This window comes from Prosopis cineraria, unplaced genomic scaffold (genome assembly GCF_029017545.1).
Source record: "Prosopis cineraria cultivar Desert tree isolate PC_DT_omini unplaced genomic scaffold, ASM2901754v1 PC8, whole genome shotgun sequence".
Lineage (NCBI taxonomy): Eukaryota > Viridiplantae > Streptophyta > Magnoliopsida > Fabales > Fabaceae > Prosopis > Prosopis cineraria.
The window spans coordinates 5,167,389-5,185,507 of NW_026555339.1; the positions used below are offsets into that span (position 1 = coordinate 5,167,389).

Below are 18,119 nucleotides of genomic sequence, written 5' to 3' on the forward strand. Positions count from 1 at the left end.
ATATTTAAATTCAAACTAATAAAAAATATCTTCATGATTGTATTTATTGAAATTATTTTAAAAATAATAAAAACAAACATTAATTAAAATGAGATAACATAAAACAAACTCTTCCAACTGTCATTCGAAGCCTTTTGTTTTTTTTGTTTTTTCAAAAAATAGCGGAAATATTGCTACCCCAAGGCTCCAAGCCTGCTGCGTGTGAATCTCACTTGAAATACCCAACGAAAAAATGGGCTCCAACGTCAAAATTGTGAAGTACGGGCCCATTTGCCGGTGCCCAAAGTTGCCTGCTCAGCCCATAACGCATCCAGGTCGCCTTAGATGTTCGAGTTTCGTCTCCCCTCCCTCTCGTTCTCCATCTTCTTAACGCCGGCGACGGTGCGTTTCCGCAAAGATAAGGTTAGCTTGCTTAGCCTCTTCCGTTTCACACTCTAATTTCTTCCCTCATATTTGTGGTTGTTTTCTGCTTTATCTTCCAAGTTCTCAGCACTTGCTTCTTTTGATTTCTTTCTTTTTCTTTTTTTCCTTTTTGCTTGCTTTCCTTGCTTTTGAGAATGGTTCAAATGCTCTATTCCAGAATGAGCGCACTATTTTGGCATTTGACTTGTTTGATCTCTTTCTACATTTGGTTTGCAGGCTTTGAACATTTTATTTTAAAGCTCTCAATTGAATGCATTGAATTCACCTCAACCAAGTTAAACATGATGTTTAAAAATCTCGCTAAAAGATGAATGCATTGAATGTATTGGGCTTAGGGATTTGCATTCGAGGGATCAGCCGCTTCCTGGGTTCATACTTCATTTCATATATGTTTATTGTTTAATCTTTTAGCTTGCGAGGCCTTTCTATAGCATGACTTCGCAATCTTATAGGTCAAATTATAGTTAGCCGCCGTTAATTAAAAAGCTATTTTCGAAACTAACATAGTTGGAACTTGGAACTGATTTCTTCATGCTCTTTTTTTGTGCCACCAATGTCTTCATGCTCTTCTATTGAAAGTTGAAACTAACTTCTCTTCTAGAACGCGGCGTGACATAAGTGGTAAAAAATGTAGCTGTACCATATATTCTGTTATTGTGCAGCAAGGTCTAGCTAGCATGTTTATAGACTTTGAAGGTTTCCAAGCATCTTGGGACCAAGACATTAACTCAAGCCTTCTCAGTATAACATCAAATATCCTATCAGGATTCTGAACCCTGGGAGTATGAGGGAGTTGGTGCTGGTCCCTTAGACCTCGTGAAAAACTGCATTGGCCAAAAATAATGTGATTGAAGAAATCTGCAACTAAGTGGATTTTATAGAGGTATCCATAGGGATAACGGAGGTGCCCTATTTTTTGGATTTGAAAGATATTTGTTATCTTATGGTAGCATTGGTTATCACCATATTCTGTTTTTCTACTGATGGAAAAGATGGAGGCAGTAAGTTGTAGGTAATGTGAGAAAAGATGCTATATGAGCTGAATATTTTTGCCCTGTCTTTTATGTTGTTTGTTACTGACTGCTTCACAGAATATTTTATTCCACTGTCAATTCTGGAATGCTTTGCAGGTAGTGCATGCATTCAGCATCTAAGAGGTGGTAAAAAAATATGGCCAAGCATCATCCTGATTTGATCATGTGTCGGAAGCAGCCAGGGATTGCCATTGGACGGCTTTGTGAGAAATGCGATGGCAAGTGTGTGATCTGTGACTCTTACGTGCGCCCTTGTACCCTTGTTCGTGTTTGTGATGAGTGCAACTATGGATCATTTCAGGGTCGGTGCGTCATATGTGGAGGAGTAGGAATATCTGATGCCTACTACTGCAAGGAGTGTACACAGCAGGAGAAAGATAGGGATGGTTGCCCAAAAATTGTTAATTTAGGGAGTGCCAAAACTGATCTGTTCTATGAACGTAAAAAGTATGGTTTCAAGAAACGATGACGAGGCTAGCTGGTTTTGCTTTGATCTGTGTATTTCACTTGCATGTCAAAACCGTTCAAAATGTTTGAATATGTGTCTACTCTCATATAATATCTATTGCCGACAATAAAAGTGTTTGACTAGTGATCATATATGTTTGCTAGCGTGAAAGTATCAACTAGAACTCCCTCTCTTTCCAGTTCAGGTATTTCCTTGATTCATTTGTCCGTGTAAATCAGGTAACAAACGGTGAAAGTTCTCCAGGCAGTAATCACCTGAAGGCGACCCATCTATAGACCATAATATATTGGACCGTAATTTAGTGTCGTATTGTACACTACCAAGCATATGATAGCGTATTATATTATACCAATGTCAAATATGATATAATACTTTTTTGGTCCTATTCATAGAGCAAAGAGAGAAGAATAATTTTAGGTTTATTTGTAGGGTATGTCACTATTTTTTACATTCATCTTAACATTTATACTCTTATTAAATGCTAGAAAAAATTATTAAAAATAATATTTTTTGTTTTTATTAAAAGATAGAAGTGAGAAAATCTTAAAAATTATTAAAAATAGTTTTTTTTTGTTTTTATTAAATGGTAGAAAATCGTTTGAGGTAGTTTAAACATGTACAAAAAAGATCACAAGAGGCACCTGTGAAGAAAGTGGAACAAATGATTTTGAAGCCTGTCAAAGAGGGTAGAGAAAGATTAAAGACAACACTTTTAAAAATTATTGAGTGAGACCTTTTAATTAACAATATTTCTAAAAGCTTAGTAAGTGATAAAACATAATAATGTCCCATGTAACTGACCTCACCTAGTGAGATAAAGCTGCTTGTTGTATAGTAAAAGATAGAAGTGAAAATTTATTAAATTTTAAGACATGATTAAGATTTTTTTAATTTTAATAAAATATATTAAAAATAACTTATAAATAAATTAAGAAAAAATATTCTTCTATTTTATTAGGCCTTGCGTTACACAATGGTTTGCGTCATATGCCCCCTGAAAGTCATCTAAAGTGTGATCATCCGGGCTTTCATATGACACTGTTCCTGACATGTCAAATCACAGGATGTCATAAGAGGGAATATTAGAGCAAATTACAATTCGAAATATGCTATCTAATGTTGGTTTACCTTCCATCATTCTGTCACATGAACTAGCTTGACATGTCTCATAATTTGCAGCATTGTCAAGCTAGTAGATACATTTCTAGATCAGAAGGAGCAGACTATGTTTAACCGCTGTCTAATTTAGGATCTCCCCAAAAAATTTCAAGATAGTAGGATTGATTTCAATTTTTCAGACCATAACGACCAAATTAGAAAATATGAAAGAATTCTGGGTGCAAATTGTCCCCAAGTAGCGAAAGTTATTCGGAATAAAATATCAAGTTTATTTTTGGAAACATAAAGTCTTTTATATTGTAATTTAAAGGAAAATAATAAAAACATTACGATTTAATTTTTTTTAAAAAAAATGCATTAAAGTATTGCATTTAAAATATCGATCCGGAACATAGAATTATCAAATACAAATACGTATTAAAAAATTTTAAATTTAATTAAAAATATTTCAATACTTTTTTGACAGTTAAATAAATAAAACAAGTATCAATACGTTGACAAAATTATAACAAACCCTAATTAATTGCGAGGCGTATACGATAATCCATTCAGTTTTGGTGACGGCGGTTTATATCAATTATTCATGCAACAAGACACTTGCTTGTATATTTTATTTGATCCTATTGTTTAAAAAAAAAAAAAAAACCTGGGGACATGGCTTCTATCCCTCGCTTCCTTTTGTTCCTTCTGCCTTTTCTACCCTCCTCACATGCTTTGCCGAAACATCGGAAAAGGTATTACATATTCCTCTATCATTGTTTTCCAAATCGTACATATTTACATCATCTTTCATTGTTTTGCTTCTTGTAAATAACATAATGTGAAGTTTGTGCAAGGCAAACAATATCCACAAGTTGAATTGAAAGTTGCATTTTTTTTTTTCATAACAATATCTCTGTTTATTTTTTGATTAGGTTGGCGTCTTGGTGAGCCTTGTCTATACAAGTTGAACATGAGTTGCATAATTCATAACTTTTTGAAAATTGTTATTTATTATATAAATTATTGATTATTTAAAAACATGATCGAAATGCATTTTTTTACATTAAATGGAACAAACTTATCTCATACGGAAGATTATGGACCGACTGGGGCTAATGGTGATCTAAGTTCTAAGTCCTAATCCCCCTCCATCTTCAGGTGAGTTATGCAACCGCTAGCCAGTATTATCTTTTCTACTTGTAATTTTTTATTCTATGGTCATAAATAAAAATTTGATGAAGCATACATGTTTCAGATATATTTCTACTGGTAAAAAAAAATATTTTTGAAAAATTAATATATAAGCCCCATATAAGGGTCTATATTCAAAGAGGTCCCTGAATTGGGGTTAGAAATAGGTTGGGCCAAGTTAAGTTTTGACTAAATAAACTTGAACTCGTGTGATAAGTTAGAGCTCCGAGTTTGGTTTAAAATTTATATAAATCTTTTTTTCACATTTCATAAATCTACTTAAAATTTGGTGTAATTTAAAAGTCTATTTCAAAACTTACTTAAAAGTGAACATTTTAAATTAAATAAGCTTACATAATAAGCTTTAAAGGTCTCATATAAGTTTTAAAATTACTAAAATCTATATATGTACAATTATCAACTAAAATACATGATAAGTGAGAGAACTTATCAAATATAATCTAGTACAAGTATTGAAATCAATGCATGCATAAGTTGAAACTAACTGAAAAGATAACCAATAAACTAGAAATGAAAAGAAACATAATAATTAAAAATCAAATGATGAAATTAGTATATCATAAATTTATCATACAAAAGATAATTGAAAAGAATATTAGCAAGGAAGAAGAGTCCAGTGCCTTTGAGTTTTTATATAGAAGAAGAGTGAGAAGGGAGTAGAGTTATTGATATTCAAATTTTTAAATTAAATATTAAATATATATATATATATATATATAATATTATATTTGTGTGTGTAAATAGGCTACCATATAAAGCTCACAAGCAGCTGAGTCTTACAAAAATAGGCATGCGTATTAATTGAATGCCTAAATCTATCATCTAATTTGTCAAGTGGAGGATGTAGAAATTCTCTGCACATGTCGTGATTCAGCTAGCTGTGCCGACTCACTTGCTAGGAACGCACATTTTGTGGGCAAGGAATTGAAGGTGTTGACTGAAGCACCACCTTGCCGCCAAGAAATCGTCCAAAGTGAGGACTCGACTTGTTGTCACAACCTATATTCATAGAAGAAAATATGTAAGGTTGTAAAATTTTTGAAGACTTTTAAATAATGAAGAGAATTTTAGAATTTTTAAAAAGGATTTAGTATGTTCTAGAATGTTTTAAAAGTATCTAGAACAATCTAAAATTATTTAAAAAAAATTAGAAAGATTTAAAAGTTTCTAAAAAGTTATAGAAACTTATGAAGGAATGTAAATATGTCTAGAATATTTTAGGATATTTTAAAATATTTCACATATCTCTTAACTGGTAATCTAAAAACATCCTTATAAACATCTAGATATTCATTGTAGATGTTTCTATAGAATACTCTAAATGATGAATGTAAACTATAGGATTGAATTGATCTACACTGTTCATTAAGGAAGTGGTAAAACTCTAGAATAAGGGGGGAGTCTATAAATATCTCCTCATCCCCTCATTTGTAAACTACAAGAAAATCAAGCAAAGTTTTAAACTTTCAAGTTCTGTCATCCAAACTCTTTTTCTTGTATTTAAGTTTTCTAGTTTCTTTGCCTACATTTTGAAGATTTGACTAATTTAGCCAAGATTAAAAGATTGATCATACTCAAGCTGACGCGGTTCAAGAAAAGAAAAATTCTAAGGCCATGACATTATGCTCTTTTAATTAAGTCTATTGTATCAACTTTTCAAGTTTAAGCTTGCTTATTGTTCTCCCAAAAAAAAAAGAAGCCTAAATTTGCCCTTGTTTATTTAGTAAATAGACTTAACCTGACTTAAAGTGGGCCAGTTTATAAGCTCCTGATAATGACCTAACCTACTTTCATCTCATTAGATGTAAAAATAGGCTAGGCTAAGTTAGGCTTTAGCCAAAGAGGCTTGAGCTTGTGTGATAAGTCAGAGGCCTAAATCTGACCTGAAGCATGCATAAGAATTTTCTTACGGCTCATATTTAAGCCTACTTAAAGCCAAGCCTAACTTGAAAGCATATTTAAAAGCTCAATTAAAAAGTAAGCCTTTTAAATAAGTTTACATTTTAATTTTAAATGTTTCAAATATACTCTAGGACTATTAGTGTAAATATATAACCTTATTTATCAATTACAATATATGATAATTAAAAATAACTTAATAAAGTAATAACATTAAAATCAATATATAAGTCTAATCTAATTAAAAATATAATTAAAAATGAAAAAAATAGATTGATTGAAAATTAAATTATGAAACTCATGTGTGTGTAATATATTATATAATATGTGTGTGTAAATAAATCAACTTATTGGACTTGGAGGCTAGGCCTTAAAAAACTATGCTTGACCTGTTTAACTAAATTAAAAGCCTAAATTTGATTTAAGCTTATTTAGTAAATAGATTGAATTGGGCTTAACAGGCCAAGTGCAGGCCATTGATAGGAGTTTGGCCTATTTTCATCCCTAAACCTTGTTGTGAATTTAAAAAAATACAGCCAAATTCTTTAAGACTTAGTGTAATTGAAATTTTAGATGAAAAGATCTTTATGGCCCAACTCACTAAAACAAAAAGAAAAAAAAACAATAAATGAAGTTATATTTATCTCGCATTTACAATTGCAACTTCATAATTTATAAATGAGAATTCTTAATTTAAAAATAATATTTTATATTTTATAAATAATAGACTAAAGTCATATTTACCTTTCATTTACAATTATAACTTTACTATGTACAAATAAAATTTTTTATATAGTCATATTTTATGTTTTATAAATAATAGACTCAAGTCATATTGACCCTTCATTCTTGACTGTAATTTTAGAATTTACAAGTAAAAATTCTTAATTCATAAATCATATTTCATGTTTTATAAATATAAATGCATCTTTTCTTTTCTTTTTTCACCTATAATTTGATGTGTTTTAATAAGGGTAATACTATCTTTGCATTCTAATCATAAATTATACTAAAGTTTTAAAAAAACTTGATGATAGTTTCTAAATTTTAGGAGATTTATTTATAGACAAATCTCTTATGTGGGATCTACCTAATTTTGCCAACATTTTTCTTGTGCAAATGAAAAATCAAAAGTACGTCCTTTTATTAAAAATAACTATTTCATGAGGTTAAAAAGTTAATTATTTTTTAATTATGTCTGAAATTAAACTTTTTTTCTTGAACGTCCCATTAGCAATAATGGTAATTTATCCCAGAAATTTCAACCACTTTTCTAATTTTTAAGGAGGGCCACAAGTGAAAACATGCATTAGCTGCATTTAGGAGGGTTTGGTTGAAATGAAAAAGGGAGAGAAGGAATTTTAATAGAAAAAAAGGAGAAGAATTTTAATGAATCTTTGTTTAAATTAAAAAAGAAAAAGAGTAGAATCAATAATAAATTGATAATTTTATTTTTATCAATTTTAAGTTGATTTTTATTTTTTGCTTTGATTTATTATTAAAAATAGTTATATTATATTTTATCCCTTTTTTCTATTAGTAAATCTGTTTTAATATTTTGTGAGCCAAACTAAAATCCCCAGCATTGATGACAAAATCTGTTTCATTAATGAAAGCTTTCCGAATCTGTTTCATGACAAATTCAGATTCAGAAACGGAATTCCAAAGAACCTTAATTAATTGGTTCAGAGTCTATAAAATTTAAAAAGCACTTTAATTTATTCATTTTGTGATCTTCTTCATCTCTCTCATGGCTTCTTTGCTTCGCTTCCTTTTGCTTCTCTGGCTTTCCTCCGCGCTCCCCTGCTTCGCCAATGCCATCCCCAAAGGTAATTATTATTTCTTTTCCTTTGTTCTAATTAGCTTCAAAATTATACAAAAGTACTTTAAGATAATATTGAAATTACCTCTAAACGAACGATTTATGTGGGTTTTTTATTCATTCATTCATTCAGAGAATGAAACAAAGCTGTACCAAATAGAAGATTATGGACCCACGGGGCCGAATCCTAAAATTCTCCTCCTCACGCTCCTCCATCTTCATGTGAGTTTTATGGCTTTAGCTAATTCATCGTTTATTTATTATTATTATTATTACTAATTTTTAATTATCATTTCAAATTATTAACTTGTTGGGAACCTAATCCCAAATATGTAAAATAAAGGGAATATTTTTTTTTTTAATCTGGGAATCCATCAATTTCGTAAAGTTTGTCTTTTCTTTTTTAAAAAGAAAATTTTATGTTCTATCCAGAATAATAAAACGAGTTACAACTCCATAGGATGTTCTTCCGTAAAACAAGATGATGTTTTTTTGAAAAAAAAAAAGATAAAAAAAAGATGATGTTAACAATTTAAATGATGTCAAAAATGATGAAAGCGTTGAGAATTTTTACACATTTAAGATAAATTAAAAATTGACCCAAAAAAATATTTGAAACAAAATGAAAATGGACTCCGAAGTTAAAGATACAAAATATGATATTCAAATTGGAGGGTACTTTATTCGAAGTTGAATTCAAAAAAGGATAGATGCAATATAATTCTTGTTTATTAGGGTACGTGATAGAAGATTATGGAGGGGCAGGACCTAATCCCAAGCACACTCCTCCTCGTCATCCTCCATCTTCAGGTGAGTTTTGCACCTAATTTAGTATTAGTTATTATACTTAGTAGCTGATGTCATGATTATTATTTCCTCCTACAATATAGACATCTTTTAAAAATTTTACTTGGTTTCAAAAATATGTTATTAGGTAAATTTATAATTTTTTCAACTACACTCTTACTTCATTTATTATATTATTCTTTTTTGAAAAAAATATATTAAAATTTCAATTGTCATTGTTAAGGCACTTGTATTTAATAAAGATATAGCTGAAAAATATTTTTTAAGAAATTAAATTTTTTAAGAACCATGAAATACCAACCAATATCTTATATTATAACCTAGTTACGATGTCAATTGTATTACAAAATAAAAATGAATAATTGGTACCACACTTGTTTCCACTTCACTTCGTGCGGTGATATGAAAATGCAGTTTGTTGTGACTAGATTTGCTTGAGGTGTGGCTCTGTCTTTAGCGGATTCACTTCACTGTACTGTTTCTTTAGTTTAATTATATATAGAATACATCCTTGTTTATTAAAAAAAAAAAGTGCAGTTTTAATAGAGGTGAAATAGTAGTATTTTACACTAGCGTGCGCATTTGTTCAATTGATAACCTAATTTTGTTGACAATTTAAGCGAAATTAGAACATACTACATGGTTTGTTTGCCAAATATTTTTGGATTGCATAAACGGATATTAATTAATTAATTATTTTTAAAATACTCGTAATTATGAATTCGGATTTGGTGTTCCAAACATAATCTCATCGTTAACTGCAGACGCCTTAAAGACCGATATTAAGACATTGAGCTATGCAAAATTTCCGAGACTTGAAATGAAAGTGACGTGAACTTGTGGCTTATTTTATTGGCGCCGATTAATTATTTTAAATCGTGGGGTTGACTATTTGTTTTATAAATTTGAATTTTCAAGTACACTTCAAAATATTGTTGCTTAATTATTTACTAGCTTGCATCATATACATACATACATATAATAATAGTTTTATCATATATGTATATAGAAATGTCTAGTTGTAGAATTTAAAAATGTTAGCATGAATATATGTTGGCGTTGACCCAAAAATAGAACGGGGTGTGGATGAGTTGGGGATAGGGTTTGTGTTGATGTTGAACGTGTAACCCACAAACAATAATAAAATAAATAATATGAACTAATTAATTAATAAATCTTTGATATATAATCTTCTCTGCGATCTCTTCTCTATAAATATCCGTGTCTTCTCCAACTCATAACCTCATAAGAGGAAACAAAAAGAATGGGTTTGGGAGGTCGCTATTATTTGTGGTTTTGTATTGTGCTTAGTTTCGTGCTTCTGTCTAATGCTCGACCCCCTCTTTTCTTCTCTCATCGTGAGTACTTTCTTCTTTTCTACTTCTAATTAAACTTAACTGTCTCGCTAATAATATTGATGAAGTTCTGGTTTTATAGTTTTTTGGTTTAATTGGGCTAAACCATGCTCATCAGATGCTTCTATTTTTCTTTCTAGCTAGCTCCCCTTAATTTTCTTCAGATCAGTATTGATCAGTTCTTTAATTAGTCATCAATGGTTACTTTTTCTCTTAATAATTTAGCTAGATCGTGAAATATTAATCATTTGAGTTTTTTGATTCAGTCATTTACACACTTAGTTTAGGCAAAACCATGCTCAGATATGATCAGATGTTTTCTGATTTGTAATTTATAATTTCTTCTCTTAATCAATGTAGGTTGCAACTCTTGTGTTAAAAATTATCAAGAGAACTTTTTTAAATTTATTTTGGTAAAAAAAAAACTGTTTTAAATTTATATACATGATATATCTAGACATTCATTATTCATTAAGTCATTATTAACAAGTCATTATACATTAAGTAAAGTAGAAAATGGATCATCTGAGCCACTCAAATTTAGATTTCGGTTTTAAAATTATCTTAGATATACGCAAAAGAATTCGTTAAGAAGAGAAATTGTCAAGTTGTTCATTTTGTTTCAAGGAAAGGAACGAAATCCTAAATATGTACGTTTGGTTTACTAATTTGTTGCTTGAATAATCCATATCCATTTGTCAAGTTCAATGTATGTTTGTTTCCCAAGTGACAAATTCTTTTGGCTTTTAAAATGTTCAATACATTCTGTGATACATGGGTTTTAATGTTCAATATATAATATATTTGTTCTTACTTCTCTCAAAATCTTGAACATTGAGCTTACACTAACCTTCTCACATTCCAACAACTAATTATAATCATTTCAACTCATTCCAGTTAAAAAAAAAATCACATAATTACCAATTACTATGTTGTATAATATTCCCATACTCTATGCTCATTAATTATATCAATAGTTAATAGTATTAATCATTTCACGTGAATCCGTGAAGACGAATTATATTTCTTTACCCTAAAAAAAAAATGATATTCTCATAGTCTCATTCGTTGCATAATATCCTATAGTTCATTGATAGTATTCATCATCTTACATGAATCTGTGAACACGAAATGTATTTCTTAATTTATTATTGAATAAAATGATATTCTCATAATCTCCTTCTTGCATCACATTGACTAAGAATATATTTCTCCTCATGTGAATGCGTGCAAATTAAAATAAGGAAAGATATCTTACCATATGTATATTACAGATACGCAAATTAAATATTTATTTACTGGAATAATTATAATGGTTGGTAAATGATATTTACAGATGATAAATCACAGATGAATGTGGTAGGAGGTCCTTGAAAATTAGCCTCGACGACCTACGGGAGAAACAAGGGCAAATCCTGGACATGATCCTTCAAGATTCACACCTAGGACTGCTAAACGTCGAGCAGAAAAGGTTTTATGAGTCTATATATATAATTGGATCTAGATTTTGTCAAGTGAAAAAATCTGTATAACTGCTTTTGTTAAATATGAGAGATAGAAACAAGAGATTAGGAGAGGATGAAATTAGAGAATGTGAATCTCTGCATATTCTCACACTTATCGTTGTCTCTGTGTGTGTGTGTGTGGTGTTAAAAAAACAGCTATTAATTATATTCCAGATTATCAAGATAGAGTGTATATATTATATATATTGTCTTAAATATTTGAGAGGGAGAATAAACGAGAGGGGCGAAAAAAATGATACAAGTTTAGTCACATGTTGGCTTTCACAGTTGTAAGAAACTAGGGAGCTCGTGAACGTAACATGCGAAGGCAAGACAGAAAATTTTAGTATTTTAACTACTGTCTACTACGTACTACGTACACATAACAATCTTGAATGTCACGTACCCCCCAATAGCCTAACAACCATATATTGAGCTTGAAATAGGTCAAAAGTTCTCATTATGACTGGGTCTGGTGGGTGCGCATGTATGTGTGGGGATACCTTGACAAAGAAAGCACACAATGCTAACCATTTCCTTGCTGGACACACAGAAACCCGCATGGTTTTATATTATTTTCTTAAATTGGTAGCATTCAAACACACATTATTCAGAATTGTACAACAAATCTCACTGTTGGTTGACAGGACAACACTCACCACAACCATTATTCAGAGAGTATACAGAATCAAAAATTAGTTATGTCATGGTTTGCTCACCTTGTAGCTTTAATTTCCTTTCAGATTGAAACTTACTCCTTTAAACCAAACAGTCCAGTTTTTTTAAAATCAGAATAGCTTGAAAAGTGAGGACTTTGAGGTTTTCTGACTTCCCAGCCAATGTTGCATGTGGACTCCAATTGCATCCAAGTACAAGCTACTCTTCCCATGGAAGCCCACCACTTTCCCTTCTGTTGTAGTTGAAGTGAAAAACATCCCTACTTCCTCACCATAAGGTCCATACTTTCCTCTGCTTGTAAAGAAAGTCAGTGACTTTATCACTACTTGTCTCCCATTTTTAGCGATTGGTCCATAATACCCAGATACGCAAGTCAGCACCTCATGTGGATACTCCAATTTTATCTGAATAACAGCAATTAACAATGATTGAATATAAGAGAAGATAGAGCATGGGCAAACTAAATAAATCTAATTAATGAAACGTGCTTTAACAAATGTGGAAAAACTGAGTATCTTGATGTGTGTGTGTGTGTACCCGGTGCATTGTTTCTCCTTCATTACTTCCATGCTTCACAGACCAAACAGATTGACCATTTCGATCATACTCAATTTGAATTGAGCAAACGGCTTCTGATACCCTTGTCAAGTAAATCTGCTTGATCCCAGAGAAGACACCATCATCCCAAGGTCTGCCTCCATCCCCTCCCCATGGACCTGGTCCACAAGGAGCTGGTTCTTTTATAACACCATAAGAAACCTATACAAGAGAGGGAAAAGAACCATTTAATACTTAATGAGACATTTAGAAAGTACCTGGCCTAAAGTGTTCGTCTGGTTTTTGTATGGAATATACCTCTTCCAATGGTGCTTGTTTAGCAAGTACCAGTTTTCGAGGCAGAGCATTGTCTATTTCAGCAATGCTGGGTTCTCTAGGGACGATTGCATTGCAAGGAGGTGTACCCGATACTGGTGTTACTACTTTCCCTTCAATTACATGCACACCAATAGCATCAAGAAACAAAACCTTTTCTCCCATGGATGCCAACTATTTTCCCTTCTCTTCAGCTTTGTGGTGAAATGGGTTCCTTGTTCATCTCCATACGGTCCATACACCCTCTTGGTGGTGTGGAAAGTGAGTGACCTTAGCGTTGCAGGTCCCATGTACATCACAGGTCCATAGTAACCAGTTATGTGCGTCAATACTTCAGATGGAAAATCCAAGACTATCTGCAAAATCACACTCAAATTGCTCGTAAACCGAATCTAATCGATATTGCCACAGATTGATGATTATAAGTAACAATAACGTTTTGCTAGCTCTCAAATTCACCTTGTCAGTTTTAAACCCTCCTGTCCCGCCTTGTTTATTTCCCCATATGGCTTCCCCGTCTTGATCATACAAAATTCTTATCCACACGATCCCAACATTGCGTGATAAGTTAATTTGTCTAACTCCGGTGTAGGCTCCATCATCGAAGATGCTTCCACCATTACCACCCCAAGGTCCATATGTCACCACGCCTTCAACCTTTGAAGGTACCTTATCCGCACGAGCAATCTGAAATGAACAATTTTAGTGAAAAAGAACCATAATTGATATGAAGAACGCAAAATCATACACTTGGAAGGCTTAATCCATGAAGATTTTCTTACCTTCTCTTTACGGTCTTTAACGGTGTCAGGTACCTTTTCTTTGTGATCTTTAATAGTGTTGAGTACCCTCTCTTTGTGATCTTTAATGGTGTCAGGTACCTTCTCTTTGTTATATTTAACGGTGATTGGTACCTTCTCTTTGTGATGTTTGATGGGTTCAGGTTCGTTTATTTCAGTAATCTTAGGAGGGGTAGGGAAACTGTTTGGAATAGGTTTACCAAAACCATCCTTCTGCCTTACAGCAAGAACAATATCAAAGCTTTCACCCATACTTCCTTGTATCACAGAGTAGCCAACTTGTTCATTGGTGTTGGACAAGTAGTTCTGTGAATGAAGTAAAGCGTTTGATGGGTTTTGCTGCTGCAAAGGTTTCAGATACACTCCAATGGCATCTAGATACCAACCACACCTGCCATGGAACCCAACAATCTTTCCTCCAGCCATAGGGAATGAAAAATATGTCCCTTCTTCAACCCCAACCCCAATGGTCCATACTTCTTCTTGTTGCTTTCAAAACTCAGTGACCTAACAAAGGTTGTTCCCCATTGGTTTAAGCTGCCATAGTATCCATGAATTGATGTTAGGTACTCATCAGGATAGTCAAGCTTGACCTGCAACTCAATAATGCCATGTAATCACAATGATGCACAAGTTCAGTGAGCAGGTAATAAGCAAAATTATACTGACACAGACGCAAGGATCAATGACACAAATATACAGTGATCTTATATCCACTACTAGTTCCATACTTCAGAAATTTAAAATCCCATCGACTTCTATATTCACAGTCACATGTATTTCCTAGTTCAGTTTTTGAAGGTTGGGGGAAACAATTACCTTGTCAGTTTTAAGGCCCCCACTTCCACCATGTTTACCAGACCAGATAGAACACCCTTTTTGATCATATTCAATTTGTATGGAGTCAATTCCAGCGCCATGAACAATCACCAATTGCCTGACTGTAGAATATATCCCATCGTCCCAACGGGATCCTCCACTGCCTCCCCATGGCCCAACCGTCACGGGCTTCTTTCCAGAATCCTCAAAACTCTGCAAGTCAAAGTAATCAAACAAATATAAAATGCATGTTAATCAATTTGGGTTAAGACTTAAAGAGTAACACAAACTATAAGGATTGACCATACCATTTTTTTGGCCTATGGGACAAGATTGATAGAAATCTGAGAAAGAAGCGTCGAGTTGAGGGAATTGGGGAAGACGAGAACGGGGATTTATGGCGGCAAAAGGGTGTGATCGAGCCTGGGGATTTCGTTTTAAAATAATGATCATGACGAAAAACTATGTAAAAGAGAAGCTAATTCGGTGTTCCACCATGGACGGAAAGGATTGAAAGGCAGGGAATTCGTTTTAAAAATAATGATCATGACGAAAAACTATGTAAAAGAGAAGCTAATTCGGTGTTCCACCATGGACGGAAAGGATTGAAAGGCAGGGAATCGGATGCGCCAATAGAAAAACAATTCAATCGTCAGGAAACATGAAAGATCACCTTGTTTTTCTGAAGGTCACAGAAGAGAAAAAATCCAATGATCTCCTGCCAACAATGTCTGATTCCCATTTTCTGATAAGATTCTTCAAATGGAGGACAGCAATGCAAGAAGCAGAAGCATTGATTATCCTGATTCCAAAAGATAGTGACAATTGCACGGAAGCGGCTTTTCTCCTTCCTCTGTTCCTTTTCCCCCTTCAACGAATCAACGCTGCTTATTTTATTGCTTCTTCCACTTTGGCTTCGTCTCTGAGATGATGATGATTCTGATAAACGAATTTTTGGAGCAGAACTAGAGGCTGATGATTGCCAGACGCCCTCATACTGTGTTGCTCTTGCAGACACAGGGACTAACGTTAGTGACACAGGTTTCTCTAGCAAAATGTTTCTGCTTGTTTGCTCGTTTTCTTGGCGCGTTGTATTAAGATTTTATGTATCATGTTGATCAACTGACAGAGTCCGAACCATTTTTTTCATAAAGGTTATGCTACGAATTTAAGGAGTATATATTTTGATATCATCTTCTTCGCTTCTGGTTAAATTTACATCAATCTCTCGCTTGAAATAAAAGATTATTACTCCAGACAATATGATTAAAAAAAAATTAACTGATAATGGCATATTTTTCCTAACCTCCAAAATCAATGAGTTTATTATAAGAGTTTTTTTTTTTTTTTTTGGGTAAGTACAATGAATAAACCACAAGCAGACTCCTAACTAAATTACTTACATACATGAGAAATAGGATCCGGAACCTCAATAATTTGTTTAAACAGTGAGAACCGTAATCACGTATGTTGATTTTACATCCTTTAGGAATGCATATCAAAGTATATGACTTTGTTCATGTCATTATAATTTTTAGATTACCTTAATGAGGCATGTAATCTAACTAACAATAATATTGAAAAAAAAAAAAGTTGCGCACATCATGTCTTTTCAAGTGAATTAATCTTTTGCTCTTTTTTTTTTTTTGGGAGAATCTCAATAAAGAAGCAGGGAAGAAATTAACTTCATAAAGGGATCATTATATTATAAAATTTATTTGCGAGATTTCTAGATTGAACTGAAAATAATGTTGGAAGGAAAATGACTTGATTATCCGTAACTTAAAAAGAAAAAGAAACTTCTACAGAAGACATTCCCCCACTCAATCTAACCCAACTTCACACACTACCAATGAACTTCTCAAGTTGCCTCTGTCATCAACCGAAGCTGGTTTGTCTTGTTTTCATCAATCAACTGAACCCTCCCCCACTCCTCCATGTGGTGAATTGAAGGCACCTGTCAATTTCTACTTTTTGGTAGATCATCCCAAAAAAAAAAATGAAAGATGTTGAAGTCCTTGCTCATTTCATGCAGTAAGTCGTACATCGAAGATATAGAGGAGAGAGAGCGAGAGAGATGGACTAGAGAGTGGAGAATAAGAGAGAAGGACTAAGTTTTTGAAAAGAAAAAAAAAAACAGAGAACGTGGGCCATGAATGAATGTGAAGCTGATGTGGGATCATCCGAGTGTTTGTTCTGTCAATCTAAAAATTGGAATAATTCTTAAACTATATTGGACAGTGCGTGGTTGCTTAATGAAGGAAAGAGTTCATGGATGAGAAATTAGAGGCTCGTTTATTTTCTATTTTTAAAAACTGTTTTTCATTTTTTAAAATAGAAGAATTTAAAAATTTGTTTGGTTAAGTGTTTTTGATTTAATTATTTCTAAGACTTTGTTATTTTTTTGATTTTAAAAACAAAAAAAAACAAAATGAATTGTTTTCATTTTGTTTTTTTAAATACACTAATATTTAATTATTGAAATTATAGTTATCTTGATTAATTTTTATTATAAATTATCACTATTGACCATCTATAACTATCACTATCAATCTATTTTTTAATTTTAAAAATATTTTAAATTAACATAATCAAACACATTTTTATTTTATTTTGTTTTGGAAATAATTTTAAAAATTGTATTACAAAACAGTTTTTAAAGATAAAAAAATGAAAACGAAAACCAAATAGGCCCTAAAATGGTAGAAGATGAAATGTTCTGTGAAGTCATACAATGAACCTATTTTCATCAAATTAATGTAAATCTCCTTAACTTTTAAAATTTCTTATGTTGCTTGCTAGGATTCAAATATTATGCTGTGTTTATCTTATATAAAATAATCCATGACAGCCAATGGCTTGTGCCACAAGTGACACCACTCCCACTCTGCAGTACGCACGGTGTGGCCTGCATGGGTTTGAGCCCAGAGTGGCTCCGTGTGTGTGCGAGTTTCCTTCCATGGGGAAGGAATTGGCCCAAAAAAAAAATCATTCATGATGTGTTAAATTATTAAAGTTATTTGTAAAATGTTTAATATTACTTATAAACTGTTTTATGTTGCTTGTCAAGTTTACAAACTTTTTAAATACTTAATTTGTGTAAATTTATACATGACTTGTTAGATAGCTAACTATAATCTTATAAAGTTTGATAATGTACTTGTTTTTTAAATTAATGTAAATTTTTTTAACTTTACTTGTAACTTGTGAAACTTCATTTGTAAATGTCCTTACGTTACTTGATGAGATTGAAATATCACTTGTGTAATACTCATTTTGTCTAAAATTATTATTGATTTATTAAATTACTAACATCACTCAT

At 32.2% G+C, this 18,119-nt stretch overlaps 1 protein-coding gene and 1 pseudogene across 3 annotated transcripts; one reads left to right on the forward strand and one right to left on the reverse strand.

Annotated features, from left to right (window-relative positions):
* Positions 1–319: 319 nt before the first annotated feature.
* On the forward strand, positions 320–2,083 carry LOC129318691 (PHD finger-like domain-containing protein 5A). 3 transcript variants are annotated; one of them, XM_054963592.1, is made up of 2 exons: positions 320–402; positions 1,554–2,083. In XM_054963592.1, exon 2 carries the CDS (start codon positions 1,594–1,596, stop codon positions 1,924–1,926), a length of 333 nt encoding a protein of 110 aa, XP_054819567.1. In that variant the 5' UTR covers positions 320–402; positions 1,554–1,593; the 3' UTR covers positions 1,927–2,083. The 3 variants fall into 3 exon arrangements, with proteins under 3 accessions (XP_054819567.1, XP_054819568.1, XP_054819569.1); XM_054963593.1 differs by lacking the exon at positions 320–402 and adding an exon at positions 450–1,306; XM_054963594.1 differs by lacking the exon at positions 320–402 and adding an exon at positions 1,326–1,435.
* A 10,068-nt stretch (positions 2,084–12,151) lies between these two features.
* Positions 12,152–15,897, reverse strand: LOC129317620 (jacalin-related lectin 3-like; annotated as a pseudogene).
* Positions 15,898–18,119: the final 2,222 nt, after the last annotated feature.

Coding starts and splice junctions, on each gene's coding strand:
- LOC129318691 (XM_054963592.1), top strand. CDS start 1,594: ATGGCCAAGCATCATCCTGATTTGATCATGTGTCGGAAGCAGCCAGGG.